This window comes from Pimephales promelas, chromosome 9 (genome assembly GCF_988280905.1).
Source record: "Pimephales promelas chromosome 9, fPimPro1.hap1.1, whole genome shotgun sequence".
NCBI lineage: Eukaryota > Metazoa > Chordata > Actinopteri > Cypriniformes > Leuciscidae > Pimephales > Pimephales promelas.
In genome coordinates, this window is record NC_142777.1 from 18,631,188 (window position 1) to 18,651,119 (window position 19,932).

The 19,932-nt window shown below is 35.9% G+C and overlaps 3 protein-coding genes across 5 annotated transcripts; all 3 read right to left on the minus strand.

The window, feature by feature from the left end:
- Positions 1-889: 889 nt before the first annotated feature.
- Positions 890-4,208, minus strand: tmed9 (transmembrane p24 trafficking protein 9). The gene is made up of 5 exons (XM_039648833.2): positions 3,983-4,208; positions 3,356-3,456; positions 3,143-3,268; positions 2,338-2,484; positions 890-2,152 (listed from the first exon to the last, which is right to left on the minus strand). Exons 1-5 carry the CDS (start codon positions 4,191-4,193, stop codon positions 2,003-2,005), a joined length of 735 nt encoding a protein of 244 aa, XP_039504767.1. The 5' UTR covers positions 4,194-4,208; the 3' UTR covers positions 890-2,002.
- Positions 4,209-6,123: 1,915 nt separating this feature from the next.
- Positions 6,124-12,246, minus strand: lman2 (lectin, mannose-binding 2). 2 transcript variants are annotated; one of them, XM_039649148.2, is made up of 8 exons: positions 12,018-12,246; positions 10,722-10,840; positions 9,699-9,816; positions 9,284-9,363; positions 8,477-8,638; positions 7,145-7,259; positions 6,946-7,065; positions 6,124-6,848 (listed from the first exon to the last, which is right to left on the minus strand). In XM_039649148.2, exons 1-8 carry the CDS (start codon positions 12,202-12,204, stop codon positions 6,688-6,690), a joined length of 1,062 nt encoding a protein of 353 aa, XP_039505082.1. In that variant the 5' UTR covers positions 12,205-12,246; the 3' UTR covers positions 6,124-6,687. The 2 variants fall into 2 exon arrangements, with proteins under 2 accessions (XP_039505082.1, XP_039505081.1); XM_039649147.2 differs by lacking the exon at positions 9,284-9,363 and adding an exon at positions 9,403-9,485 and having other exon boundaries at positions 12,018-12,232.
- Positions 12,247-12,863: 617 nt separating this feature from the next.
- pld7 (phospholipase D family, member 7) lies at positions 12,864-19,643 on the minus strand. Of its 2 annotated transcripts, none has more exons than XM_039649268.2 (11): positions 19,314-19,643; positions 17,885-18,787; positions 17,000-17,184; positions 16,729-16,912; positions 16,447-16,561; positions 16,215-16,342; positions 15,659-15,862; positions 15,133-15,272; positions 13,818-13,983; positions 13,640-13,739; positions 12,864-13,432 (listed from the first exon to the last, which is right to left on the minus strand). In XM_039649268.2, exons 1-11 carry the CDS (start codon positions 19,314-19,316, stop codon positions 13,227-13,229), a joined length of 2,334 nt encoding a protein of 777 aa, XP_039505202.2. In that variant the 5' UTR covers positions 19,317-19,643; the 3' UTR covers positions 12,864-13,226. The 2 variants fall into 2 exon arrangements, with proteins under 2 accessions (XP_039505202.2, XP_039505201.2); XM_039649267.2 differs by having other exon boundaries at positions 17,000-17,187.
- Between the last annotated feature and the right edge of the window lie 289 nt (positions 19,644-19,932).

The following is a 19,932-nucleotide window of genomic DNA, read 5'->3' on the forward strand; positions in this document are numbered from 1 at the left end:
GTGATGTGAAGTTCGAATCTTTTCCGAGAATCGGTTCTTTTGAACAATTCGTGTTAATGAACCGGTTGATAGATAGATAGATAGATAATCTTTATTCAGGACACACAAGATGGTCCATAGCCCTATACATATACCATAATATTACAAAGTGCATTAAAAAGAAAAAGAAGAAAGAGAGAGAGAGAGAGAAAAAGGAAGAGAAAAGAACAGAGTTCTATAAAATGACTACATAGTCAGTATTCTGCAATACATACAAAAAAGTGTTCAAATGTTAACATACAAACTAAAACGCCAATGATTCCACAAACCAGAAGTGAACCTAACAGCACTCAATGCCGGATTCACTAGTGTTTTGATGATATCAAAACACTGATATCATCAGTAGTTATTTTGAAAATATCAGTAGTTATTTTACGCTGCCGCGTGCCGTGGCCACCATCATCCCCAAAGTATTATTACACACCCTATTAAACCAACAAACTACTTTTTATTTTTACCGAATAGGAGGCCTACGTGTAAATGTTTGGAATGTACTTTATGGAATGTCTGTTAACACAGTGTTATTATTAGCAAATCTGACCAAGGTGTGTAATAATAGTAAAACACTCCAAACACTAGTAAATTAATTTCATCTAACCCAAACAGCTGTGACGTGGACATTAAAACTGAGCCAATGTTGGGGGAGCAGGAAACTTTATTTCTGAGTGCAATTATGGGTTGATTTCTCACCAGCAAAACTTTTCCCTCCCCATCCCCAATTAAAAGGCAAACCCCAATTCCCTGTGGCTGCTTATAAACTAAAATGACCAAAAAATATATGTAATACAATACAATGAGAGGGCAAAGATCTTGAGTGAGCAATATTCGGTGTAACAAAACACTCAAAATGCAAAATATTTTTTTTTATAAAGAAAATACAACTACAAAAAAAAGCAAACAGATATCCTTTTTAGATGCATATTCTGGCCAGATCACTTTGAGGGGCAAATAATCTGAAATCTCTACATCAACCTGAGCAAGTGACAACAGGAAAATAAAGATGTGAAATAGAAAAATGACAACGCAAGTGCAAGATGGCATTACGGATTTCACAGGGATGTGAGAAAATCTCATTCGATTAAAATCTGTCAAAACTTCAGTCAGAATAACAGACAATGGATAGTGGGGACTTAGGTATTCATGATAAAATAAAAAATAACTTTTTTATATAATTTCTTTCAATGTGCCAAGTACTCACAATTAAACATTTTACCTTTTGATAACTACAGTTTGCCATTTATTTAGATATATACACTTTAAACACATGTACACTTTTATGCAAAATCATTGTCAAAATGTAGCTATCAAAAGGGAAGAATGCCTAATACTAACTGATCCAGATCACAATGATGATTTACACAAATAAAATGGGGGTAAAATAAAGAAAACAAACCAATTATATAAAGAACAAAAAGAAAACGCTAAGAAACATTCACTCTGAACAAACCTTTAAATATCATACTAATTACTGCATAACCAAACAACAACAACAATTTACACCTGCCACCAGGATAAACATAGTTATTTTTGTCTTGTAAATGTTTACGCAAATAATCCAAGGACATTTAGGAAAACATCACACTCACAGCCCAGAAAATGTCTTCATCGGCTTTCTGAAACAAATACTACTGTTAACAACTTAAGGGGCGATAAAAAAATTCCAAGGCAACCACTATGCAATTTGTGTTTTGAATCCAGTATTTGAGAGCCTATCACCTCAAAACAGTTCAGAACAAACTGTAATGCATTTCTGAACAGAAACTAGATTCACATTACTTGGGCTGTGACACTGAAACTAGCAATGGAAAAAGAATCAATGCAGTATAAACCAGGGGAATTTAGGGCGGGAACTGATCTGAGAGCATGTCGAGTTTTCAGCAGTCTTGACCACATGTGAAGCAGGCGATCTTCAACATTTTGTGTACTCTATCAAGAATTTTAAAAAAAAAATCCAAATACAGTTCTATACTAATTTCTTGGCCTCAAAGAAGCTCTTGAGATGTCTCATTTGCCAAAAACCAATGGCCACCAGGATCAGCGTCTGGACGATAGACCACCACAGAACCCTCTGATTGGTGCTCTCGCTGGTTTGTCTGAAGCGTTCCTCACGATACTGAAAGTAAAAAAAAAGAAAAAGATTTAAATAAGGATCCTTCTTGTGTGCAATGGCAAAAGTGGTGCTTATGCATGTTTCACTAACATGTTCTATCTGCATCGGTGGAAGAACGCCTTGAATAATGTGGTTGCGGTTGATCTGAATCAGCCAGATCTCAGTTGCCAAACCTGCAGGACACTTACCCTCTGATAGTTCTGCTCTTTCTGGATCTGATCCACCTGCTCCATCAGCTGTCGAACTCTCAGCTGCAGCTCCGTGAGCTTGTCTTTGGCAGCAATTTCTGCATAGTTGTTTGTATGCTCACCAACTTGGATGTCCAAGTGAACACGCTGTATTGAAAATTCAAAAGGAAAAGTAGGCAAAAATAGCTAGATAAATAACAGATAATGCTCTACACTTTAAGAAACATAAATAAATATCAATTTTTTTTTTTAGATATATATATATATATATATATATATATATACACACAAATTATGATTTGACAAAATATCTGGTTTTTGTAATAGATTAACACATCCTTACTTGCAATAATGTTTTGTCAATTTATCTGGAAGAAACTTAAAATATAATACAAAATAGCAAACTACTTTAAATTTGGCATGTAACAGTTACAGGTCACAATAGACTTTTCTTCCACAATGTGACATCTGAATGAAACGGCTTCCCAAACAAGAAAATTGTAGGACAGGACTTGATTTTGTGTGGATGGGTGTGGTTTGCTGTTGCTGTGATCTCATGTGAATGACAGCAGAGCCGTCATCAGAGGAGAGATGAGATGAGGTTGCAATAGGGAGGGGGAAGTTGTTTTGATTAAAAATTATGAGGGCACATTATTTAAAAAAAAATGATGGGCACAGATAACTGATTTATAATAAATACCGTAACTGCAATACTCCTTTTTAAAAATATATGAATTGTCTATCAATTTTAATTTCATGGCGACTTTAAGGAAACCAGAAGACGTGATGCACAAAAATAACTCACAAGCATCCCACCAGCAAACAGAGCAAATTTGGAAGAATTTGAGTGCAAGCAGATTTGATGCTCTCCAGGTGTGTGGGAGGTGAAAATAAACCTGCCCTCAGATCCATACTGGCGGGACAGGATCACCTGAAAACCAGAAAAGAAAAGCAAATGACTGAGCGTGATAACAAACAAACAAACTGGGCTTTTATTATTTACAAATCTTTAACAGACCTTCTCATCGGGATCTTTCACTTCCACAAACATCCCAAGTCCTTGAGTTGCAGGCAAATACTCTTCTTTCTGCTTGTCATAGAGCTGTGTTCGGTAGTTACCTGTTTTATTAACAGAATTACACACTCGTAAGGAAAGAGAGAAAAGTCATAAACGCAAACTACTTTGTTGAGCACCTAAACAGGTTAGAACAAACTGTAAGAAATACACTAAACAAAGTCGTTGTTATCTTAGAGTCAGATGTTGTTACATCATATTCACTTGATATTGCAATATAGAATGTCACTTGGGCATTCATGACATTTCAAAAAAAAGATTCTTATCTCATTATTTGCATCTTCGCCTAACTTGAGTCAAAGTGGCAGCAGGATGGATCACTATACTGATCACTAATGTTTTTTAAAAAAAGCGTATAAGCTCATGTTACTTACCAAACCAGTAAGTTAAGCCGGTAGATATCTACTTATAATTTAACAAGTAAAAATGATCTAATTAACTTATTTTTTGTTTATTAAGGTCAAATTGGTTGCCAAACGAATGAAGTCCACCTGACAAAACTGCTAGTTAGCACTAGGCTAAGCATTAACGTGCACTGCAAACTTGGCTTATTCCGCTTATCTTACTTACCTATTATCATGGTTTCGTCTGGTATTTCTTCTATGAAGCATTTCTTTTCAGTCTCGCCGATATGAAAGTACAACGCAGACACAAAACTGTTGTAAATATTTAACAACACCACCAAATAAAGTGTAAACTGCATTCTGATTGCCACCATCTTGACACTACCGGTGAAAAGTGCACTGCGCCTGCGCAGAGACTCCAATGCCACGTAACCCATCGTCGGCCATCGTCCAATCACAAACGGAAAGTGCAATCCAGGAATGATCATGGTCATTGTAGTTTAGCATCTTGTGTCTTCTTCTTCTTCTTCTTCTTCTTCTTCTTCTTCTTCTTCTTCCTTCGTTTTTTGGCGCGTTGCAATCTTAGCATCTTGTGTCAAATTATATTTCTATATTTATTTTTCCAACACATAAAACCTAAGCCGCAATAAAACCCATCCAATACTCGGTACACCCTTGAACTCAACAGACTCAGTGGCTCAGTTCATAAAGTGCTGGGCTTAAATCAAGAAAACCTGAGTTCAAATCCCATTCTTGCTTACGTTAAATTGTTATGATTATATCAAACAAAGTGGCCAAAACAACATTTTTAGTGGCCAAAACAACATTTCTCCAACATGAAATAAGAAATAATCACGTTGGTCCACTTTGGAAAACGTGTAGATGTCACGGTTAACCCCTCAAACGTGAAACTTAGACGTTTGCGTTAACACCATACGGTAACACGCTCCAGTGGAGAGATACCCGGATGTTTCTACACGCAATGCCATAACCGAGAAAAATGGAATTTTGTTTTATTTACGATCACTGAGAAATGTTCTATTATTTAGAATGCAAAAAAAAAAAAACATTTATTATAAGGTGAAAATGATTCATGTGCCTTGATCCACGCCGAAGAAAACGTCTAAATGTCACGTTTTTAATGAAGCAGCCTAAGTAAAATGTCTATTTTTTCCGGCATCCCCCAACTCCTCGTTTAAGCAAAAGGTACGCTACCACAATGTTAACCATAACCTTGTTAAATACTCGACCTAGTTCCGTTGCTTAGCAACGTGAAGAAACTCCTGTAACTTCAGTGCCCAACCCATGTGTATCAGGACAAGACGTGAAATAATCACGTTGGTCCACTTTGGAAAACGTGTAGATGTCACGGTTTAACTGATAGTTTAAACTCAAAACCATAAATAGGGCTATATTGCCCTCAGACAGTAAAATAAGTAGTTGTAGTTTAGTGGTGGGACCTTTCATTCAACTCAGTGAACCGAATCTTTTGAATCTTCCAATGGAATTGGTTTAGTTCAATTGCCAGCAGGTGGCGTGGAGGGGAAAAGTTTTTAGGTTAAATTATCATATTTTTGTGGCTCTTCTGGTTCTGGTTCTTCTGCAAAGGAACAGCGGCGTTCTTGATCGCGTCTTTTCGTCTATAATAAAACGAACGCTATAAAACAGCATATTATACCATAATGAACATGTTATTTTTGTTTTCTTTAAAAACATATGAAACATTATCCATTTGTAGCCTATTTTAACAAAGAGAGACAGAGTTTAGGGAGACTGTCTTAAGATCTTAGATGACATCTAATTTTCACAGCTCAAGTGTTTTTGTGTGTATCACTAGATTCCTCCAATATTTTTGACGTCACAAGAAGGAAGTTAAACTACTATAAGATTCACTGAATTAAATACTTAAAACACAACACTTAAAACTTTGATTCAACTGACACAACGACAAAACAATATGAATTTGAACCGATCCAGAGTTGTTTTTTTTATTCATTCACATAGTCATTTTTATGAAACTAATTTGTCAGGACAAATAATTATTTCAGTCTTTTGATTGATCTTTTGAGTTTTGAGTGGTTTATGATGAATATATAATACAACACATGGCTAAAGTAATACAAAAAGAAAAGGGAAACCTGTTTAGCAAGACAACCGTTATAACTGCTTTATTTTCTCACCAAAAGCATCATTTTACAGTCACTGCCCATTTGCTCTCCAACAAAAAAACTTTTGGGAACTTCTTTCAGAAACTGTTGTAAATCAGTGCATTGCAATCACTTCTCTCATTGCGCAAAAAAAATGCAAAAAGGATGTTAGGAAAAAAAAAAAAAACCTCACACAAGGATGAATTCTTGTTACCCTGGAGAAAAAAAAATGTTTTTCTTCTTTTATTTGTTTCAATATTGGTTAAAAAAACAAGGCTGAAAAAATATACTGCAGAGGGGAGGGACCAGAGTAGTAACTTTAGAAAATAAGCTAAAATATTTACATTGATTTGATACATTTAAGAGAACATTTTCATTAGTTTGATTTCTTTGGCCATCCATTAAAACCCTCTTAAGTAAATCATACAGGTTGTAAACAGCATTATTAGCACTCTAGATCAGATCAGAACAAAACAATTTGTAGATGAAACAGCTTAAGGGTTAAAAACAATAATAAAAAAATAAAACCACCAACAATTTAGAGACGTAGTGCATACACACCAATAAAGATGTACTACTGTTGAACACATTGAAAATGTGTAATCTACTATATGTAAGCAGACCCAAACATAGACAGAGCAACATAAAGAAAGGTTTCTTTGAAGCCACCAATCCTACTCCTTCCAATCAAGCACTTCAACAATATCAACATTTGTACAGCTGTTCGAAATTCACATTAATGTTTTTCACCAACAATCTCCAGAGTTCTTTAAAATCCAGATGTTTAGTAGAACCTCTTGTTCCTCTCCTGACGCTTCTGAAAGACCACAGCACCAACAACTGCACAAACCACAATTCCCAGCAGGGCACACAGAAGTAGTAGGAAGACCTTCCAGCCAGTGAGGGGTGAGCTCCGAAAATTTCCCGTAGGATCATCAATATTATCTGTTTTATGGGAGAAAACATGTAAACATGCAGTTGAATGAAAAATCCTTCTGCCAACAATTTGAATATGTCTGCACCAACACATCAGCAGTGTTACCTTTTGGCGACTTGAGGAGACTGACACTAGGCTCGATCTTCGTCCAGTCCTGGTTGTCCTCCTCAGGAGTATGTTCTACCATCAGCTGGTACATCTTCATAGAGATGATGTCATGGTTATCTGCACAGAAGAAACCGTGCCAGTGAGGTCTGGAAAAAAGGCATCAGTAAAACTGTGGAGATTTATAACTAACACTTACCGGAGAGATCTCCTGTGGCCGCAGAAGAGCCAAAATAGTATCCTGTCGGGAGGCGGACGCCCCCAATATCAATACATTCTTTCCAATCGTTCCTGTCATCCACATCTACCATAATCTGTAAAAACATAATATACAGTAGCTGTGAAAAACCTCTATACATATTTAATATAATAAAGGACTGATCATAAGGAACTAAAAACATCTTCTCCATTGAGCGGTTAATCATTTCACGTGTTTCTTTAGAGCATGCAAATCTAAATTAATTCTTCAGGTTCAGGGAAAGGAAAAAATGGTCATGATTTTTTCAGTGCTAATATTAAAATGACAGTATAAAACAATATACACTACAGACCCATTATACCAAGAGCAATAACTAGAAAGATCACTGTTATAGTGCCAATACATAGTTTTGTTTATTATAAGCAGGCACTGCAGTTATATCATCTGCGGTTTTAGGGCATGTTTGCGTGTCAACAATGTACTAAAAATAAAAAAAAATAAAAATAAAATCTGATTAAGCGATCCTCGTTCACGGATCCATGAAAATGACTAAAAACACTGTAGTATTCTAAATCCAGGCCAGTATTTGACAATGTCACTTGGTAAAGAAACACAACGTGCACACCTATAGACTGAATATGCAATACACATGCGCATGACGTCACCGTTTTTACACATTTTTTTGAAGTTTACATGGAAACGATTACAGTATAAATTTTCTAAAACTTGCGATTTGAAACCTGTTTTCAAAAGTTTGCGTATTCAGGCCCCAACAATGCCCTTGTCGTGTAAATGAATTGATTGATGAATAAAATTGTGGATTCCAATTGGCTGTCAATGTTGTTTTCATTCATCAGCAGGAAAAATTCGTTATCACTATAGCTATCGTCCTTGGTGTGAACGTGCCTTACTGTTTAAAACTAAGTAAGGGGTCAAAGTTAGGGGTCAGTAAGTTTTTATTTTTTAAAGACATTGATACTTTTATTCAGCAGGGATGCATTCAATTGATCAAAAGTGACAGTAAAGACATTTATAATGTAAATATAACAAAATATTTCTATTTCAAATGAATGCTGTTCTTTACAACTTTCTAATAATCAAAGAATCCTGAAAAAAAAGACTAAGCAGCACAGCTGTTTTCAACATCATTTGTAAATGCTTTATTATTGTACTTTTATTGTGCGAGTAGTATCCTGTTGAAGCATTTAACCTGTGAAGCACCTTGGAGATAAGAATTGTGCTATATGCAAATAAAATTGATTGATTGGCAATATTACTGTTTTTTTTTTTTACCATCCTGATTATGACTATTTAAAATGATTGAGCTCTTACCGTGAGTCTGCCTTTGGAGTACCTAACAGCCAGGTATGTGTCATGATCTTTGTTTCTGATTTCAACAGAGCATCCTCCCAGTTCAGTAGACCGGCCGTCTTTCCCGTGATCATACGGCAATGAGCCATTACTCACCATTGCAGAAATGTAGGGAAAAGAGCGCTAGAGGACCAAAATGAATATGAATAAATTATTTCATTGGTTTTTCTTTTTTATATCGACGACACAAAAATACTCTGAAAGTTAACAAATGATGGTACAGCTGTTCCTGAATCAAACAATTATCTAAAATGTATAAAAGGTCACTGTAAACTACTAAAATCAAAATAATAAACACTGAATAATTGTTACCAAATGTTTCATCAAAAAATAAATGAATGATGCGGGTAAGAATATGACACAGACCACATGATGCAGGCAAAACAAAGAAAGCTTTGTTTACTTAAAACTGTTGAAAGATCATTTCGGAACATAAAGCAAATCAAAAGAGAAAGTGAAGGGATAGTCCAAATAAAAGCTATTATTTTCTACTCAAAGGAAGTTCAACATCTGAAATCAAATACCTGGCACATAATCGTATTCAAACTATCCCTTAAAGTTCAGTTTACAGATGAGGACAAAAGCCAGAAGCAGACCAAAAAAAATGCCAGAAGTCCAGTATTTTTAATGCTTCAAAACATATTAGGTAGTCTGCATATATAGATATCTTTGAATTTTAGTCTCAAGTCAATTTCTGATCATGAAAAAGCAAAGCTTCCATTCAAATGAAGGTACAAAAACACAAACATTTTACATCGCTCAACTCACATCCGGAGCTTCATCGTTAGGGTATGTGTCTATAAAAATGGCCAACCCATGGAAATTGCCACTACTTCCAAACACGGTGCCTGTAGAGAAAGAAGGACCCATGAGTACGGCTCACTTACATCCATTCCTTGGAGATCATTACGGAAGGTATCCACAAAAATAGCCAGGCCTACAAAATGGTCTTGGTTTCCAAAGACTGGGCCTAAATGAAAGTATGACACAATCAACTGCAGGGAAGAAAGAGCAGACTTGCAAATGGATCACAGATGGACTACACACACACACACAGACAGACAGCATTATAACTCATCACAGTTAAAATCATGAAGTGCGCGATGGAAATGGTCAGAGAAAGTGCTTGAAATGGACCTAAACCTGCAATATTCCTTCACAGGATCACAGCTTTCAAACTTACCAGGATGTAGTCTCTCCTTTGTGTACCAAATGGCAAAGCCATCTCCATGGAGATTCTTCTTTCCTGATCCATGAACTTTAAACTGCACATGCATCTCCCAATCCTTCAAATAGCATGGCTACAAAAGGCAAAACGATTACCATTACTCGTATAGCTTTGTTTTGCATTTAATACGAATTTTCACAATTAAATAGGAATCGCACGAGGGAGAAAGATTTCCCCACACAGATTTTTCATTTAAGTTGGATATATGAATTGAGAGTTGATCAACAGGAAGATACTTGGTTTGAAAGCAAGTGTGAGATGCATTTGACAACATACAATGGACATTATTATTTTATTATATAAAATATGTTTTTTATATATTATTTGTAGTACTTGACAATGCAGAGTACCAATGGCGGTTTCATTTTCTCATTTCTCAATTAATTTTTTTTTTTTTTTTTTAATATTTGGCAGAGAAACTGGCAAGAAAATGAATCAAATTATGTGGCTTGGTAAATTGATATTTCCTTCACTTATTTTCATGCTTAATTAGGCCTGTTAAAATGTATTGTAAGAGCCACTATTGCTTTCACTGTTCATATAATTGCCCTATCATATTTTATCTTTAATTTAATAGCACAGCGAATATTTAGTGCCGCTCCAGTAGGGTTCAATCAGTCAGGTGGCTTTAGTGATTTTCTCTGTCTTTTGTTGGTAGATTAGCATTGAGGACAGCAGAAGGTTTATCAGGCTGCTGTCACTTTAAAAGCTACACATATCCAACATACATTTACACACATTTTCTTTTCATCCGTTTGCATTCATTCACAAGACAGACAATTTTGTCATGTGACCAATAAGTGGCACCAGAGAAGCGTGAACATGCAAATGTGTGCTTAAAATATAAACATATTAAAATCTCAGGGGGTACTTCAATAAATATTTTACATCTAAAGGGTTCGGCTGAAAAAAAAAAAAAAAAAAAAAAAAGGTTTGTGAACTCCAGCTGTAGGTTTAGTTCAAGGAAGTTTTACTCACCACTGTATTCCAGATGGACCCTTGTTTGCTCCTCTCATCCGGAGTTAGTCGCACATACTGGCTGGTTACTAAAGTACTTCCCCAAAAATCCCACTGACTCGAAGGACTCGTTCCAACACCTGATAAATGAATTATCATAATTTATTCAGTGTCTTGGATGTTAGTCACAAGCTTCTTATGAATGGAATGTTAAGCTTGTACAAATACTATGAAAATATTATGAGATAAACATGAACTAGACATCACATTCAGTGGGGTTCAAAAGCCGGACACCACAATTAAAATATCGGAACGTAAATTTACACACTGTAAACATTTGTTTGACATTTTTACAGAAAAAAATATATATAAAAATGCTGCAGTACTGCAAGTTGCCATACAGTGAACTTTCGTAAATGCTTTAACATTAGATTTTACTGTGAAATAGTCAGTCAAATAAAAACTATTAATAACAATATAATTTTTTTCATTGTTATATATAAATATATATTTATAGTGAAAAACAGTAAAAGGACATTGGCAGAAGCCCACATGACATCATATACATATGATTATATTTTACACATGACTTTAAAATTAGGGGGTTTGTGTTACAATTTTTGTGTTTTATCCTCATGTATGTTACTCTGTGTTTTTTAGGACTCTGTCCACCGTCTAAGTATATACCATGTCTAATGAACAGGCCACTTAATTTAAAACTTCTATTATAATGCTGGCTCATTTATAATGAGGTCAGCACAATTTAAGGTACAAAGCAGTAGTTGGTACTAGTTCAAGTAGATCGGAGTATTAACATTATGTTACTTAAATAATATGGTTAGAAGTTATATAGGCATCCTCCACTCGTGAAAAACAACATGACAGTTTCAAACTGCAGATTTCTGGCATTTTGGAGAACATGATCATCAAGTTTAGCACAAACTTGAGGTGTAACCTTAAATATGTGTAAATGTTCCATGCAAGAAAAATGCAATTTTATACATTTCAAAAAGTGATTGATAATTTGCATGCTCTGCGTGTGAAGGCAGATTCCTTTACAACCTGCAATACAAATGCAAACTACCCTCACCTGTTCAAATAAAGGCGCTGACTAGTAGTGTTTACACTAAGTTGTGTTCCTGTAAATCCTCTACTGTAGACTCCTTAACTTATTTCCCTTTGGTACATGCTCCCAATAAAATACATGATCAATGACATTACAAAATAAAAGGTGAAATCCTACTCAAGGTAGTGAACGATGAGGCTAAATGACGTCAAGAACAAACCACAACACTAACACTAGCAGCGGCTACTCACCCTGATATGGCTTAATAAGCGAGTGCTCCCGCTTTAAATGCTCCGCATTCCCGTCCGTTATATCTGAATATACCGAAGAAAAGTGGAGTAGCCATAAAAGTAGAAGTATTCTGTGACACACTGGCATTTTACGAGTTACACTTGGCTGAGTGTGAAGCCATAAGGCTGGGCTTCTTTCTTGTGCCATTTTTAACGTCTTCCTTCCTTCCTCCGCACCTTCACTTCCTGCGCAGAGAAGACGCAGGCTGTGTTTCAAAGCCTAGTGAGCTGCCTACTTAGACAGCATATTTTGGGCATCATGGGAACTAGCATTCTTAATCTTAAAAAATGAAGTCTAGGTAGGGGGCTCACTAGGTTTTGAGATACAGCAGAAGTTACAATTTCTTGCCGTTTATCAATTAGCTTGCACAATTGCACATATATAAGACACATTTTAAATTATTTTATGTTTTGGCGTCACTTTTTAAAGAAAATATCTAAAATTAGCTGTAGAGCTGAATTTCAGCTTGTCTGTTAAGTGGTAGACATCTGTATTTTTGTTTGTTTTATGTAAATGTTGATGCATTAAAGGGATACTCCACTTTTTTTGGAAATAGGCTCATTTTTTTTGGAAATAGGCTCCACTCGACCAGAGTTATACAGTTTTTTTTGTTTTTGATACTTAGAAGAATATCAGTAACCATACAGTTTCTGGTCTCATTCACTTCCGTAGTAGGAAAAATATATACTATGGAAGTGGAGTATCCCTTTAAACTGTGTAATATTTAAGTAAACTTAAAAAAAAAAAATACCTAAAAAGACCCGAATAAGCTAAAAAATAATTTCAGGAACAACAGAGCACAAGCATTTTCTTACTGAAAAGTAGTTTTATTTTGAAAACAAACTTGACAGCCAAGGCACCTATTACAACATTTTATTGACATGCATGTTTAAACAGTTGAACATCATAGATCAGTGCTTGCTCAAGGACCTTGTCCTTATTCTGGCAAATGTCACATAATGCAAATATACAATAAATGCACTTGATTAAGAAAACAAAAAAATGTCATATTTAGAACAAACATTAAAAATGCACAGCATCCTTTTGGCAAATACATAAAACATAAATAAATTATCAGTAGGCAGGAATGCCGCAGGGAAGAGTTTTTGATGTTTTGGTTTTTTTGAATCATAATGCTAAGCAACATGACAAATAAAGAGCACGATACATTATGTAAGCTTTTTTCCGCTACAATGTTCTGCGTGAACATCAGTGGTGGGTTGGGCATATTCTGAATGCCAATCCCTCTGGAAAATCTTCTGCAACTGGCTCTGAACAGTATGCTGGCCCTGCCCCACTGCAGAACCTGTCTGATTCACAACAAGCCCAACCCCTGCCGTCTGGGTGAAGTAATTCTCAGACCAGTTGGAAGTTCCTGTAAAACACAATATAACAATCGATCATTGTAACAGGATTATAAATATGACATTGACTTTATTGCACCACTCATATTCAAAGTGCTTCAAAATGTAAACATGGACTGTTTCTGTTGGCAGGTTTTTATTATGAAACCTGCCGTCAGATAGCAGCAATATGAAAAAGCATGCAAGTGTGAAATTGTGCATGCAGACAGCTAACATACCAATGTAAACAACGCGATCAGTCACCATGTACTTGGCATGGTTGACACGTGCAAACGGAATCCTTTGCTGCTCTCGTGTTGAGGGCACCTCGAAAACTTTCTGTATATAAAAGGTTTATAAGCATTAAATGTGATGCCTCAATTACTTTTTTTAGATATAAAGAGCAGAGAAACGTACAGTCTGAATGTTGCAGCTCAGAGGGGGCTTGTTGAGGACTGACAGAGACTGAAGAAAGACAAACATGGCACCAGGAGAGTGACTCCAGCAACTGACCAACAGCTTCACTTCAACACCTCTGGTACAAGCAGCCTCACGAAGGGCCGAGTCGATGACAGGCCAAAACCTAAAAATCATGGAAAACAATAATTCACTAAGCTATTAAACACCACATACATGCAAATTTAATACATTTTACAAATGATTAACTTACTTCAGTTAATGGAATTATTTTTCCCACTAATGTTATTTTAGTATTGAGACACCGTTTATTTTTTATATTTTGAAATAGTTTATATTCAAGTTTCATTTTAGTTAAATTATCATTAATTTTGTGTTTTTTTGTCACACTAATGTTATTTTAGTTTTGAGATACTATTTATTTTTTATATTTTGAATTAGTTTATAATTCAGTAATTTTGTGTTATTTGTAACACTAATGTTATTTTAGTATTGAGACACTATTTATTTTTTCATATTTTGAATTAGTTTATATTCAAGTTTCATTTTAGTTAAATTATCATTAATTTTGTGTTTTTTGTCACACTAATGTTATTTTAGTTTTGAAATACTATTTATTTTTTATATTTTGAAATAGTTTGTATTCAAGTTTCATTTTAGTTAAATTATCAGTAATTCTGTGTTATTTGTAACACTAATGTTATTTTAGTATTGAGATACTATTTTTTTAATATTTTGAACTAGTATGTATTTAAGTTCCATTTTAGTTAAATAATCAGTAATTTTGTGTTTTTGTCATTATTATTAGCTATTGATTAGTTATTAGTTATAATGAAATAGTTGGTTATACAGTTATTTTAGTATATTGAAATGAGAAAAGTCGCTTTGGCTACTAGCTGTTAGAGCGCCTCTATTGTGGTTTTTTTTTTGGGGATAATACCTTTCATGTATTGTGTAAAATGGCTGTTTGTGAATGCAAAAGGTGTGTTTCAAAGATCAAAGTGCCTAATGAATGTTGTTATTGTCTCCCAAAAGAAAGAACCAATTCTGAACTGACTGAAATTGGTCAATATTAATTTCAGTATTATGAAACCAGTCTTACTAATCTTGCTCAAACGTCATTGGACATTAAGAAAATTAAAGTCTTTTTTTTATACCTTGGATGCATGTAAACCTATTGAGGAACTTCAAAACTAAATTATCAACCTTTAAAATAGCATAATGAGGGTACTTTAATATTTTATTTTATTTCAGTTAACGTTTATTTAAATTTTTTTGTTTTTAGTTTTACTCAATATAAAATGGTAAAGATTACCGAATGGGCTCCGTGAACTGGGACATGGGAAGGTAGTCCATCACAGACACGTAAATGAAGCGCTCAGCATCAGCAATCACTGACAGGATGCTTGAGAGGTCATCAGAACGTCCATGTGACGATAAAGGAGGAGGGGAACTCTAAAAGAACAAGTCAAAAATTGCCATTTCAAACATTTCTGCTCACACACACAAAAAAATGCATATCATGTTTAGAAACAAATGAAAATGAATGACACAGGACATACATACAGTCCATGCAATGTATTCATTAAAAAGATATATTTTTTTCAGAAGTGAAAAGGGTGACAATATAAAAAAAAAGCCAACCTTTCTACACAATGCATAAAAAACCCTCATATAGAATAAATGAAAACCAGCCAACACAAAAAAGTCAGACAATGAGTGGAATTGTGAACGGGTTGAATAAAAATGATTGCAAAGCATGCAATGAAAAAATATCTAAACATGGTGAACGAAAACCAGACATAACAACAAAGTCAACTTGTGAGAGAAACACAACTCACAGACAAATAGACACGTGCAGGGACACCGTTGAATTTAACAGCTAATGGGTACTTAGAACTGGAGAGGGCAGAGAACCGGCCAGGCCAGAAAGGAGGTAGAGATCCATTCTTCTGAGCTCCAATGTCCCAGTACACGTCAAATATCCGTGAAGCGTCCTGTGCTAGACAGCTGCAGTCTTCCACAGTCACTCCAACCTCTTTCACCTAGTAGAAATATTGACCATATTTTAGCATAAGCATTCATATATTTATAGGATTGTTTATTTCGGTTGATGGCCATTTTGATATTATAGTCTAATAAACTGCACTGAATAATGAATAGAATAAAATCAAAACAAACCAAAAATTACATAATGTCAAGGACGTTGCATGTCAACAGAAACATCCAATAAGATCCATTTACCATCCAATCCAATGAAGCAATGACTTTGCAGGCAGGTTTTTTTTCTCAAAGGTACCTTACAAAACTGTGACAATATCCCACAGAATTGTTGGTCATTTTGGCATTTTTACAAGGATAGCATTTTTCAGCTTCCGGACACAGCCTTCGACTCACCTGGGTAAGAGAACGCCAATCCATGTTTGCGCTGCCTAAATACATATGCTTCTTATCCACAACCCACAGTTTGGTATGCAAAATGCCTCCAGTGATGCTCTGCAGGTCAACTCCCCTGACGTCAGCCCCTAAAAGAGAAAGCACAAAGCAAGTAAGCTGAAGGGAATAGGCTGCATAACATCCATTCAAAATCATTCAAGCTCTTACAATTCTCAATGTGTGCAACGTGTACCTGTTGCTACCAGTTCATCTGTGTCTGCAATGTATGGCTGAGGGGCGTTTACTGCAATCTTCAACTTCACTCCTTTTGGTTCCAGCTGCTTCAGTTGGTTGAACACTTTTTTGCCCTATAGAAAAGATACAAATGAACTATTCCCATATAATTCCCATTCCCATATAATCACGATCAATACTATCCTATTATTGTCCAACTCTTATTAGATCATCTGTCGATAACAAAATAGAGTGTATTATTCTCACTTATGCACAGTAAAATGTCCACGGCACGACATACCAGCACAGATGAGGGCTCTGTAAGGCCCAGGTCTGAATCTCGGAGTGTGAAATAGAAAGCACCAATGTGGACAGAGCTGTTTGCTCTGTTTAGTAGATTAGTCCAAGTCTCTGAAATGCTTGGCAGGTGAGGTGAGCCTGAAGGGAAGCTGAGGCCCTCTGGGACACTCTCAACAAGAGTGAGCCTGATAAAGAACATTTAGAAACACATTTAAACATCTCAAACTCGCTATTTATAAAGTGAAAAAAATCTTCAGGATCCGTTTCCTCACCTACAGTCAGAGATGCATGTCTCTTGAGGCATCCAGAAACTTTCCAGACAGTGAAGCTCCAGTTGTGACATCAGGTGTGACATGGATTTAGGGACTCCATACTGCCAGATATGTAACGTAAATCCACCCAAAATAAGGAGAACGGAGGGCACGAGACAGAAAAGGAAAAAGCTCCTTCCTTTTGTCTGCTAAAACAATATAAAAATAAAATGAAAGACAAACTATTTATTTATGCTAACATCTACCTAACAAGATACTTTTGTGGCTTTTTCATTACATATCTTCTTCTGTTGAAATTCTGTTCTGTTTTTGATGGGAAAACAAATATTTGAAGGCAACTAGACTCAGATACTTCGAATTTGTATATTTATGCAAATCAAAAAGGTCAAATTAGTCCTGAGAAAGACATTCTGTACTACAGATATGGCTTGCACTGCAGTATTTTTCTTTCTTACCTAGGATATTTGTCCCATTTTCCAGTAAAAAAGAAGAACATCTCAACATTTATTTTTAAAACAATTTACTTGAGCAAAACTACTTATTGTATTATTATTATTTTGTATAAAAACGATGCGAGTTTGTACCAAAGACAAAATATCTTGTTTTAGCCTAAAAAAAAGCATAATATTAAGGGAAATCAAGTGTATTTTTTCTTAGCCCATTGGCAGTCATTTTCCATGTTTTAAACAGATGCCTTGTTTATTCTTAAGTAAATGTTTGTTCATTTAAAAATGTTTAGATAGTTGTACTGGAAAACAAGAAAATTATTTGCAGTGATTCCCTTCATCATGGTAAATGCATTTCCTCAACAGGAAAAACAATAATATGCTTGCCCAAGCAAACACCATTCATTTTGCATATTGCATGTAATATAGTTCACCTCACCTTTGAGGGTGTACATATTTTGGCCTGGGTGTGTTTTGTAGGACTAGTATTGCCAGTTTTGGTTCCCTGTCGTGTTTCTTCAATGCATTTTTTACTATTTAAAGGTTTCTGCATCTTAGCGGTTTCATCCTGAGCACAAAGTGTGGATCCATCACCCTTATCTGAAACAAAGCACTGTTTCACATTGTTCTCTGTGACACGATTTTCTTCTGTCCAATGTGATTGGGATACACTTCCTTTTTCCTCACTCAAAGTTTCTTCACGAACTCGAGCCGAGGCCTCGGGTTGATCATCAGTGGAGCCCGAGCTCAGTTCTTCTACAACATCATCCTGTGCCGACATCTGCTCATCTTCTGAGATGTTCTCCGCACTTGCAGTTTCAAATTCACAAACGGGCTTCACGACGTGATCATATGTCTCATAGATGTCCCTGAGTGGAGGTCGCTGCAGTGACATGTCATCGTGATCAGAGTCTTTTGTAATCTCAGGCGTTTGATCAAGGGATTGATCTATTTTCGGAGCTAAAAGAGTGGAGGTGTGATCTGAGATATCACCTTCAAAGAGAACATCAGCAAGGCTTGTGGGTAAACGAGCCGATGGGATGGGCAGTGCTTTTTCTCTCCCCCCAGATACTGACATTTTGCCTCTTCCAGCCTCTGTAGAGCCAGCTTTCTCTTTTTGGCCCTGCTGGCTGGATCCATCCATCTTCAGTGATGACTCTGCACTCTGGATGGTGACTCGCTTGCGGCCCAGAGAGCTTTGAAAGGTAGGGATGCGGGACAACGGTAGTCTCCCTGCTTTACGGGATTCCTCTCCATCCTCCTTCCTCTCGGATGTTGTTTTCTCATTCGATTCATCGCCTATCAATTGTTCTGGTGATCTAAAATAAACATCCTCTGGTTCCTATAGCATAAGTTCAAAAACATAATTTAATGCAAAAACATTACATAATGGGTGTGCACACATGTAACACAATATGCAATTTGTTGCCTTGTACACATGCACTCTTTACGCTTTAGTACATGTGTATGTATGCAAGTCTGTATAGCATAAAGGGTGTAAACAAATAAAATGTATATTTAATTTGTTGTTTGTAGACACTCTTTACACTTGGTACATACAGTATGTTATTATCAAACATAAAACTATTAAATGCTAAATTAACTAAACGATGCAAAGACTGTAGAGTAGACAGATAGAAAAGAAATATAATACTGAATAATCAACTCCATATCCCTTGATCTGTAAATGCAAGACTGGTTAACAAGTAGCAAAACGTTTGTCTAACATTATGCAAGCTCAGTAGCCTATAAGAAGGTGTGTGCGACAAACTGAAATGTCTAAACGCTAAAGAAAAAAGCTGTAACGTTAACCTTTTAAACACCAAGCCAGCAAGTTTGAAACCCTAGTTAGCACGCAAGCTACTCACCATGACCACAGGCGATAACTATTCTCAACTTATCCGTAACGAGTAACTATTTTCAGAAATAAAACGGTAAAAACAAAACGTAAGACGATCTGTACGAGGTGGTAAACTTGTAATAGGTCCGGGCGGATACTTTGGTAAAGGAGAGATGCTGTATCTATCTGCGACGTGGCTGCAGAACTACAGCTCACACAGTGCGGTACAGTGAAGAAAAGAGAGCGAGAGAAAGAGAGAGCGAGAGGAAAAAGTGAGGAAGAAAACCTCGCCTACTAAACACGCTATGAGTTCAGACCGTTCAGACGTTACAAACCACCTCTGACTCACAGCCTGAATCTATGACCGCACATCATCACTCATCTTTGTTGTTCATGTTATGAAATTATGAGTATAGCTGCTATAACTTTTAAAAAGTGTTATTTAAACCAAGTTGTTGATGTACTCGCTTTATTATTCAGTTCGTGAAATGAAAGGCAAGTATAAATCATAATGACAGGAAGGAATGACAGCTGACATGACGATTATTGAAGCGCAAAATTGAACTAACCGCCGTTTCTCCGTACAGTAGTAAATTAGTAGAAGTAGTAGTGCGATTGATTGATTAAGGGTTCCCCTACAGGCCAAG

What these genes read in the sequence shown, in the direction of transcription:
- tmed9 (XM_039648833.2), bottom strand. Translation starts at nt 4,193, where the DNA reads ATGGGTTACGTGGCATTGGAGTCTCTGCGCAGGCGCAGTGCACTTTTC. An exon ending in TGAAAGATCCCGATGAGAAG is followed by an intron (nt 3,269 to 3,355) that starts GTCTGTTAAAGA and finishes TCTGGTTTTCAG; the next exon opens with GTGATCCTGTCCCGCCAGTA. An exon ending in AAGAGCAGAACTATCAGAGG is followed by an intron (nt 2,153 to 2,337) that starts GTAAGTGTCCTG and finishes TTTTACTTTCAG; the next exon opens with TATCGTGAGGAACGCTTCAG.
- lman2 (XM_039649147.2), bottom strand. Translation starts at nt 12,204, where the DNA reads ATGGCACAAGAAAGAAGCCCAGCCTTATGGCTTCACACTCAGCCAAGT. An exon ending in ACTCCAAAGGCAGACTCACG is followed by an intron (nt 7,260 to 8,476) that starts GTAAGAGCTCAA and finishes ATGTTTTTACAG; the next exon opens with ATTATGGTAGATGTGGATGA. An exon ending in TCTCCTCAAGTCGCCAAAAG is followed by an intron (nt 6,849 to 6,945) that starts GTAACACTGCTG and finishes CCCATAAAACAG; the next exon opens with ATAATATTGATGATCCTACG.
- pld7 (XM_039649267.2), bottom strand. An exon ending in ACATGCATCTCTGACTGTAG is followed by an intron (nt 16,913 to 16,999) that starts GTGAGGAAACGG and finishes GTTCTTTATCAG; the next exon opens with GCTCACTCTTGTTGAGAGTG. An exon ending in TGATCGCGTTGTTTACATTG is followed by an intron (nt 13,433 to 13,639) that starts GTATGTTAGCTG and finishes TGTGTTTTACAG; the next exon opens with GAACTTCCAACTGGTCTGAG.